The sequence below is a fragment of the Habropoda laboriosa genome, unplaced genomic scaffold, assembly GCF_001263275.1.
Source record: "Habropoda laboriosa isolate 0110345459 unplaced genomic scaffold, ASM126327v1 scaffold718, whole genome shotgun sequence".
Taxonomy (NCBI): Eukaryota; Metazoa; Arthropoda; class Insecta; order Hymenoptera; family Apidae; genus Habropoda; species Habropoda laboriosa.
Genome location: NW_017100942.1, coordinates 1,674,664 through 1,684,449, shown reverse-complemented (window position 1 = coordinate 1,684,449; position 9,786 = coordinate 1,674,664). Strand labels below are relative to the sequence as shown.

General features: G+C 34.1%; 1 protein-coding gene across 1 annotated transcript; it reads right to left on the bottom strand.

The window, feature by feature from the left end:
• Positions 1 to 1,368: 1,368 nt before the first annotated feature.
• On the bottom strand, positions 1,369 to 7,936 carry LOC108577627. Its single transcript, XM_017940804.1, has 7 exons — positions 7,739 to 7,936; positions 7,251 to 7,503; positions 6,560 to 6,610; positions 5,710 to 5,924; positions 2,197 to 2,499; positions 1,639 to 1,911; positions 1,369 to 1,437 (listed from the first exon to the last, which is right to left on the bottom strand). The coding sequence occupies exons 1-7, from the start codon at positions 7,934 to 7,936 to the stop codon at positions 1,369 to 1,371; spliced, it is 1,362 nt and encodes a 453-aa protein (XP_017796293.1).
• Positions 7,937 to 9,786: the final 1,850 nt, after the last annotated feature.

The window sequence follows — 9,786 nt, the reverse complement described above, 5'->3', positions numbered from 1 at the left end:
GTGGCCGAGCGCACGCTTAGGTTGGGCGATCCTAACAGTTGCCATACGTGGCCCAAATGGGCATGGCCCAGCGCACGCTTAGGTTGGGCGTTCCTAACAGATGCCATACGTGGCTATAATGGGGATGGCCGAGAGCACATCTAAATTAGGTGGAGTGGGGCTCTGAAACTTATATATAGGAATATTTACAGACATCTCAGTGTCGGACGTACGCTTGCGTGAGAGCTTTCAACAAGATTTGAATTTCATTAATGTCTCCCAATGACAGCCTAATAAAGCTAATGTGGGCCTAATGCGGCCCTAACGTGGCTTTCCCAATTAGGCGGTCGTGAATATTCCGCGTTACATACCGCATGCGGGCCTAACAGGCAAATTAGGTTAGCCTAATGCGGACCTAATATCTGCCTAACTGAAATTTCTAGTCGGGATGTTTCTACTTAAAATGTGTAACGGATTAGAGAAAAATTGCATTATTTTAGAAATTTAATAAAAGGTTTCTAGGTACGTGTAAGACATGAATATTTTGATAAGATTACCAAATGATGATTATTTTTATTGCAGAACTTTTCATCTTGTTTTCAGATTTCATTTGTTAAGCACGAGGTTCAATTGCAGGGAAAGGTAGCAAGACGCAGTTGTACGGTGATAATACAAACACAGACATTTATTGCAAAATGATCTTCCACTACACGATGTATAAAAAATGTGCGACACACGACTCCGTCCAAGAACAATTTAACAGTCAACCGAGCCGTTCCACAAGACGCCGCTGACCATCTGGGCGCCCGAGCGTCGGTAACCTATAGAACTTCCTCTAGTCTAACATCCTTGATGACCATTTCGAAAGCACAATCATATGAAATAACCAGAGGTTTAAAAAATGAATTAACAGTAAGTGATAATATTAATATTTCCTATTTACATTTTTTATGTCATACCCAGATGTGTCCCTTTTGAATTGAAATTTTGCCAATTCTCCCTGTTTGCACATTCGTGTTAGACATTAAAAACACGTATAGATTTAGCCAGAAAGAATTGAATTGATTGAAAAAGGACGTGCGGTACGAATGCAAAGTGTTTCGAATAATTATACCGATTCCTATGAAATGGGACAATATTACCGTTCGCATTCTTGCGCATACTTTATTTATTTAAATATATCGAATAAGTACATTTTCAAGTATCATTCTGTCTCTTCAAAAACTTCCTTATTTCAAAGAATTTATGTGCAACCGATAATCCAATATGACCTGATTAAACACGTCTATACTTCCTACGATAAAAGCATTTATTACGAACTGTAATAACATACCACTTGATTCTACATTAATCTTAAAGTGTTATTAAACCATCGTTAATATTAGAGTATCATTGCTCTATGACGTCCATTTCCATTGTACGCAGCAGTGTATAATAAGATGCTGTTGCACTTAACACCTGTAATTGCAACAAAAATTTTCTTTCATTCTTCCTTTAGAAAATTATATCAAATGTACTGTATTCTAATTTATCAGCTTTTCCTATTTTAACGTTAAATTCGTGCAAAACAAATGTTTAAGTAAAAAGTTACATATTTTAAATATTTGTTATAAATACTGTTTTACGTTAAATCGTGTAAAAATTAATAAAAATTGTTACCTTCGTGAACGATTCAAGGGAGATTGGAAAGAATTTCGCTGCTGAAATGTAGCAAGGACGTTTCGCTCGTACCATTACAATCATCATATCCTTTCTGAACTGGTAAAAATGATTATAAACATTCCTCTCCCAATTACAACTGTAGATCGCTGTTCCTATAGCGCCACTTTGCTCCATTATGTCGTTGCAATTTAGGGTTATTAAAAATATCTGTATCACTCCACCGAGAAAGTAATTTAGGAACAACAATCGTTTCATCAATACACCGTTCACCTTTTAAACAAAGAAAAGAAACTTTCTATCTCAGTTTAATCTTTGTTTCTTCGTGTCACTCTTGCTTTGCTTATATCTATTTTCACGCGAAAATAATAAATAACGAATGAATAATATTGAACAAAATAGTAAATAATAAAGGAATAGTATAGAATAAAATAACAAACAATAAATGATAAAAGAATAGTAATGAATAAAATAGTAAATAAATAAATAATACCGAATAAAATAGTAAATAATAAGTAGTATTTATATTCTGCATACTAAGTCCATTAATTATCTCACCAATGATAGTTGAAACCCCGAGACGCACAGAACTATGCTAGACACCAGCAATTGAATCATCAACGGGACACAAAATACGTATTCCAATTTTTCCACGTACGAAAGAAGCAAATGATGATACTGTACGCACTCCTTGAACTCTTTATACAGTCCAGCTGATTTTTCTTTCGAAGATTTCTCACTCAATACTGTTTGGAGTTTGTTTTGTAAAATCTTAAACTGTCCACCGACGTGCATGCTCAGTATACACAGGAAATTGTCGAAACAACAGAAACAAATTCCCGAATGCACCACAGATAATGTCTGCAAAGTGAAATGATTATTTTATCGACACAAACCACTTTGTCAAAAATTAAAACTTAAATTAATTTCTTCTAATATTTATTTCTTGTGTATTAAATGTTTCTTCTACTTGTTTCTCACCTCTATCACGAACAATATTTCATAATACGGCGTCAAAGACGTAGGCAAGTTAAACACTCTGAATGGAAACGGGAGAATTCTCTCTTCGTCACTTTTCCCGATGTTCTCTGTTGAAAAAAATTTCCTTCGATTAATCCACAATTATTTTCCAAAAGATAGGCACATCTTTCATAAAATTCGATTGTTGCATTATTAATGTTCAAATCGTTCAAATCTAACGAAGACTTTTAGTCTATAAATTAAATTATTGCAGTTGTTGACAACTTACCAAGAATTGGAGACAACACGTATATAACGACTGTTGCATAAATTAGGATAGTGAAAGAGGACATATATATTAGGGCTCTCTTGTCAAGGTTGTCCATGGCCTTTTTTCCAAAGCTGCTGTGCTTGTCGTGCCAAAAGTATTTTTGGGCAAATTCGATCAGCCACAGTATTTCTTTTCGTCGAATCGTGAATACAACAGTCTTCATTAGTATTACGAAAAGTGGTATCGTGTTGCAAGCAGTGTACGTCGCTGCCTAAAAAATTATTCCGACAGAATTTCCAACGTCTTGTAATTTTTCATGTTTTACAGCGTGGAACGACTGTCGTATCACAAACAAGAGTAGCACAATTTTTATTGTCCAAATGATTAAATAATAATATTCATATAGACATTTTACCAATATTAATTAAATGCTGTATGAGAATTATTTCTTTAATATGAATTGTTTATGCTTTCACCTTTCTGTTTTTAATTCGAAAAAGATTTCCAATGTCTGACGCTGTGAATTTTCAAAACTGAGATTATTTGTGAAAATTTCAGTTTAGTAGACAGTTTAAACGATCGCACAGCTAAGAATATGGAACTCTATCACGATACATTTCTCATCCCGAGGAAAATTATTTTCGACAATAAAAATTTTGTTAACTTAGAATTCAGAATATTCTAAATACCATGAAGATACTGAAATAGTGAAAGATATACTGCAGAAATTTGTTCAATGTCGAATGAAAGCTTCGCCAAAAATTGAAGCTCTGCAAACCGAGAATTCTGATTTTAACAAAACTTTCTATCAACGTGCAACAAAGTACGGAAATTCATTCCCAAGAAGGAAAATAGAATGCAATTTCGCTAAAAAAAAAAAAATCAGCCCTCACGGTTAGTAAATTAACTTCAAAGTATCACACAATGAAAAAAAACTCTGAAATCTCGCATACCTTGTTATCCTGTATCATTAAAGTCAGAATTATCGGTTTCGGAGACGTTCCTTCAACGATTCTTCAGTTATCACAACAAATAAGCCAATTGAAAAAATTCTCAACGATCACCACTAATTCCCTCTAAAATACGACAGAACGTTCCACAAATGTTCATGTGTACACACATATAAATCATGCCGGCAATAATAAAGATCTAACAATTCGATTGTTATAGATACAGAAAGAACGAGCAACATGTACAGATAGTTGACTCGCAATATCAGCTGTTCCCTTCTTGTCTGAACATTCCAGAAGCCTATGATTTTCATGAGTATCCGTGTGAGTCGAATGGAAAAGTATTTCGTCGTGTCTGTGACCATTTTCACGGCTTTACTGTCGCATGTCTCGCCTTCCCTGCGATCAACCTGGACGTAATGATTATAAGGGCGCGATATTTCTTATTGGAGAGGTGTCACGTCAACACGATACACCTCCCTCCCACCTTTATCTTTTGTTGCACTCGAACGGTGGTCGTACACTTGCAACATGTGAAATTTAGCACAGCTTCAGTTGAAGTTTGCTACTCGTGTTGTAATTTTACCCAAAGAAATCGACATTTCTCCACGATTTTCATTGGTCTTAGTTGGATTGTCGCTTTGGTTCTGTGAGACTGTTCCGATATGGGAAAATTACGCTCCGTGATAAGGAAATTTGAGGAGAGAGTGCAGGATAAGGATACAAGTTTTGTGTTTAACGTTGATTAGAAGCGTAGATTACAGTAGCAAAGGAAACTGTTGATATGCGAGTCACTGAGAAGTCACAGCGACGAACTTTAGAAAATAATATTTGTTAAATTTAAATTTAGTAAAATTGGAGTTGCTCTGACTACGTTTTTCTATAATATTCTATGAAAAACACGTATATTTAGGAGCTGAAAAAATTGAATAACAATGATAACAAACACTTGAGTGTTTCGTGAATTTCGCTATCGTCCTGGACGTGTTAACACAATTGCAATAATACAGTGTTCAGAAAAAAGTTTCTCCTTTTTGGGATATGCATTTATGTTAAAATTAGAATATTTGTTTCCAAGCTGCAAAAAATTGAATACTTCTTTCTGCTTCCACAGAGAATGTCCGAAATTTTCGCCATTTATTTCTACACACATTTGAGTGCATCTCCTTAGTGACTGTTTTATACATCTATTCAAAGGTTCCGTAAGTGAACGTAACTAAGCAAACATGTTTAATAATCATTTTTTGTTATATACATATATAAGCAAATGTGAATTCCAAAAGAACGATTAAAAGCTCGATTTAATTATCAATATATGTATATCTACCTCTTTCCTTAAAGTATATGCAATGGTCACGTGAATTAAACTACTTCGTTCTAATCAAAGTAGTTCGTTACACCTAAATCTCATTTACTCCACAAAAATTCACGATTTTCAAACAGAAATGTTCTGAAATGTTCACGAAAGGAATAAAAAATAAAAATAATAATAGAAATATTTTCGAATTATTAAGAAATTATTCTAATCGCAGACTTTCTCTGAATATTCTGAATGAGAAATTACAAGAACATTCACGGAAAGTCTGCGATTAGAATAATAATTTTTTGCACAATCTCTCCGAGGAACATGCGTGCTCACGAAATAAGAGAATGAACATTATAGCAATTGAAGCGATTTATCTTCTTCGGTGCATAATTTCTCGGTGTATAAGCTAATCGAAAAGTTACGTGTCCCACGAAAATTCAGCCATCATCCATCGACATTGTTCACTTCGACGGTTCGTATTAACGTCAGATAAGAAAAAGCAGTGCTCGTTACCTGAAACACGAATTTCTCAATGGACGATATTTATTTTGTCGATATTTAATAATTGATATTTTACGAATTACCGATGTAAACGTCTCACTGGAGACCGCAAAGAAGCCAGCTTTCATAGAACACGTCTCGATCGATCTGATAACCATCGTCGTCAAGGCAAATTTTAATTTCTTCTCCAATTTTCCAAAGATCACTCCCCAATCCGAGGAATACATCGCATCGCCGATCGCTTTGCTATGAGTGGTCAGTTCGTCTACGGTTCGGACTATCAACCATAATTCTGACACTGAGGCAACCATGTACATGATGTAGACCATGCGTTTTAGCAAGGATGCCTGGTACTTTTTGTCACGTGTAATTGTATCGACGATCAAACCAATGTACTTAATTCAATTGCCAAGATAATTGGAAAAATTGTAACGTAGCATGAATTTCTTTAACGGTAATTTTATAATTTGGTTGTGCAACTGAGTGAAATTTGATCAAACTGAGTTAACGTTTGCCAATTGCAAATTGCTACCAATAGGGAAAAAATATAGTGGATCGAGTTTCAAGTAAAACGGTATGCTTAAATCTTAAGTCACGCAAAGAATTTAAATTTATAATATAATAAATTTCAAAATGATTTTCTGAACAATTTACTGCTGTTAGTTGTGTCACTCTTCTAGAAAATCGACGAACTTTTTCATTGCTAAATGATTCAGCAATTAATAACTTTGTACGATAAAAATTTCAGAAAGAATAATCAGTTTAATTTTGGATTAAAGCGTCGAAACCATTGCTCTTTAAATAAAAAATAAAGAATGAATGTTAATCTATGCTAATTAACTCACGAAAGAAATTTCCAATTTCCTCTACAATTTTGTCAAAATTGAATTGCATGTATATTGAAAGAAAATATATATCAAAGAATGGACTCACCACTAAACATTCGTAACCAGACATACAGATTAACAAACTCGAGGTCATCATCTGTAACAGAAGGGTGTATTTGAACAAATTATTCAATTCCTCTACGTAGTCAATGAGCAAATAGTGTCGACGCAAGCATTTCTCGAATTTCTGCGACATTTGCTTCTGTATGCTAATCTCTTTATCGTAAAGTTCCTCGGTGAAAATATATGACAGCAGTCGGCCAAGTATTCTGAATTATGCGGCCGCGTGTATTATCAGCACACACGCTGACGCGTCGAAACCGATGTAGCATAGCAACAAGTACATGCAGAGGAAAATCTGTGGAAAAATAATTGAATTTAACGAGAGGTTTGTGTGACGAATTCGGGACAATTGCCTACCTCCGATATGAAATTAATCTGGAAAAATGGGCTTTCAGTTTTTGGCAAGCCTAGGTAAGTGTCGTATAGCAAGACTTTGTCGCTTGCATTTCTTCCCACATTGTTTGAGGAAATATTAAACGTGTTTAGGTATATAATGTCATTATTGCTGGATAATTGTAGTTCAATTTTTGGGATTCTTAACTTAAATTGCTTTTTCTCTCGATTCCTTTGCTTCGTCTACTCTACAGCATATTTCGTTACTCACAATTAATCAGATTGCACGCAAAATCATCGTAATATTGAAAAAGTAACTTCACTTTAACGGTTATACTTACATAGAGCATAATACGTCATAAGACACGCGTTCGATATTTGGGTATTACACACAAGTACAAATATCCAACACACGTTCACTTTATCAATTCCCTTAACTTCATCTGCGTCAATTTTGTCGAGCCTCGCATTCCAGAAGTGAGTCTCTGTGAATCTGATTAAAGCCAAGATTCTCTGACGATTACGCAAAAGGCTCCACGTTTTTATTGTTACTACAAATACTGGCATTGCGTTACTTGCAACTTGCGTGATGGACTAAAAATAAAATGAAATTTCAAGTATTTTCAAAGTGAAAAAGAATCTAACAGCTTGCTATATTTAACAATTTCAATCTTTAATAATTGAAAAATTTAAAGGAACACAACGTGTCGCGGTAACTTTGTGAACCAAATTCAAATTGCGTATACTCAAATTAGAAGGAATTGATTTTAGAGAAAAATCGGAAATATACAGATAAATTGCAGAAAAGAGAAGTCGTTTGAAGAATTACATAAAAGCTACTGTCACAGACGTAAATTTCGTATATAATCGTCCAAGACATGGCAAAGATATTGAGCGCCAATATTTCTCGAAGTATAGCGAAAATTTTTTCTTCCTTCTCCGTACTTGCTACCCAAATTCCAGTGATCCACATAAGTTTTGCTGTTACTCTAGCAGCTAGAGGACTATGTGCTTCCTTATTACTCATCTCTCATACTTTGCTCTTAGTAAAAAAGAAAAGACAGTGTCAATTAAGTAAATATTTAATAATGAATTTATTCAACGCATACTTAACATAATTTGAATATTGAACAGTAGAAACGTAACTAATAAATTTCTCACACAACTGAGTAATACAAAAAATTGACTTGTAATTATTATAAAAATTGCTTACTTACAAAAAGTAGCAGCATCTGACGAAAAATTGCAATGTAATTAAGTGATGAAGTTAACCGATCCGCGAGAAACTTCTATGGAACCGAAATTAATCTCGAATGAAGATAAGTTGAGTGTCTTCTGCCGTGAGGACGCATGAATTAGAGATACCGATTATTTAAAATGAGGCGTCAAGAATAATGACGGTAAACCCTCGTCGATTCTTTCATCCAAGTGACAAAGTTTTTTCCATTTTCATTTCCCACCCTTTTCCTTGATCTGGTTTCCGAGAAACGTGAGAGTATCATACCTTGAACAGTTGTTAAATTGTTTCTGTTGCACGGCTGTTGTAGGTGTTTGCCTTTTGAACGATCAGGTTCTGTGGAAGACGTCATTAAATTAAAGGAAGCTCCAGCAAAGGTTCTCAATGTTGCAATAATTCGAAATTTGTATTGCAATGTAAGAAGAAGCTTGGTCTTTTGTCGTGTAAAAATCAGAGACATTAATTTTTGTTGTATTTTCTAATGCAAGCTGTCTAATAACTTAGAAATTCTTGTGTTGCAATGATTTTCTGCAGTAATTCACTTGTGTTTTAATTGCACGCACTTGTATCAGCTGTGCTGGTCTAAATAGAAAATTATACGCATTTGTATTTAACAGCTACGATCTTGAGAAAAAGAGAGGAAGTGGAAGATCTAGACAATGCTCTTCAGGATCCATCGTTGAACTCGAAACGCCGTAAGAAGATGAGTCTGAGGATAGAAATGAATTCATTCTCCATTCGTTGATCTTCTGGTTTCATCACAGGATGATGAGTAATTTACTAACTGACAAGTGTTTTCACGAAAATTAGAATTTTTTTTTTAACAGTAGAGATTCCCAAAAACCAAATTTTTAGTGCCCTTTCTTTTACATAACCCCATGTGAAATATTTAGAATTGCAATTTGAAGAATTAACGTGATATTCGTACGAAGACGTTTCATGGTTTAATGCATATTTTATGTTTAATATTGCGATATATGTATATTAATTTGGGCAGGATGAAATTTTTTCTCGTATATATGTAATATTTTAAACTGCATATTTTACACGCCGCAAGTTTCCCTGCTATTTCACCGACCTATTTGAAAGTGGAGCAATCAATTTCTGCGAACCAATCGCTCGGTGTCGTTAAATTCCTGTAGATGGAACGTACCGCAGGAATTATAAAAACTTTCGAGAATTTCTAGCACAAACTTGAGAGTGCTTGTGATAGATAATTGATACAACTTCAAATTAAAAATATCTCCAAAAAAAGAAAATAGAATCTTTGACAGAAATGGAGAATTTTATTCTCGTAGCGTTTTAAATTTCTATTTTATTATTTTTTAGAAGCTGAATTTATTTATTATTTCATATTTATGATATTCGATATTGAAACATTTCTGGGCATTTATATTTCAGTTTAATTTGCTGTTTTCAATATGTGAGAATTAGATTTAGAGGTTTAGGACACCTCCTGGTGTCTTTATTACTATAAAAAGTACTTCACATTATTGAAAAAAAATTTCAAATTTCCAATTGCATTTAAATTTGAAAAATTGTCAAGGCATTATATTCGTATTAAATTCTATCTATTCAAGAAAATTCAGCGTTTCTCTCAAACAGGGCATGTGACAAAGAGAAACACATATTTACAGTGG

Coding starts and splice junctions, on each gene's coding strand:
- LOC108577627 (XM_017940804.1), bottom strand. CDS start 7,936: ATGAGTAATAAGGAAGCACATAGTCCTCTAGCTGCTAGAGTAACAGCA. Junction 2,500..5,709: donor CCAGTGAGACGTTTACATCG/GTAATTCGTAAA, acceptor TTCACTTTGCAG/ACATTATCTGTGGTGCATTC. Junction 1,438..1,638: donor CCCTTGAATCGTTCACGAAG/GTAACAATTTTT, acceptor TTGCAATTACAG/GTGTTAAGTGCAACAGCATC.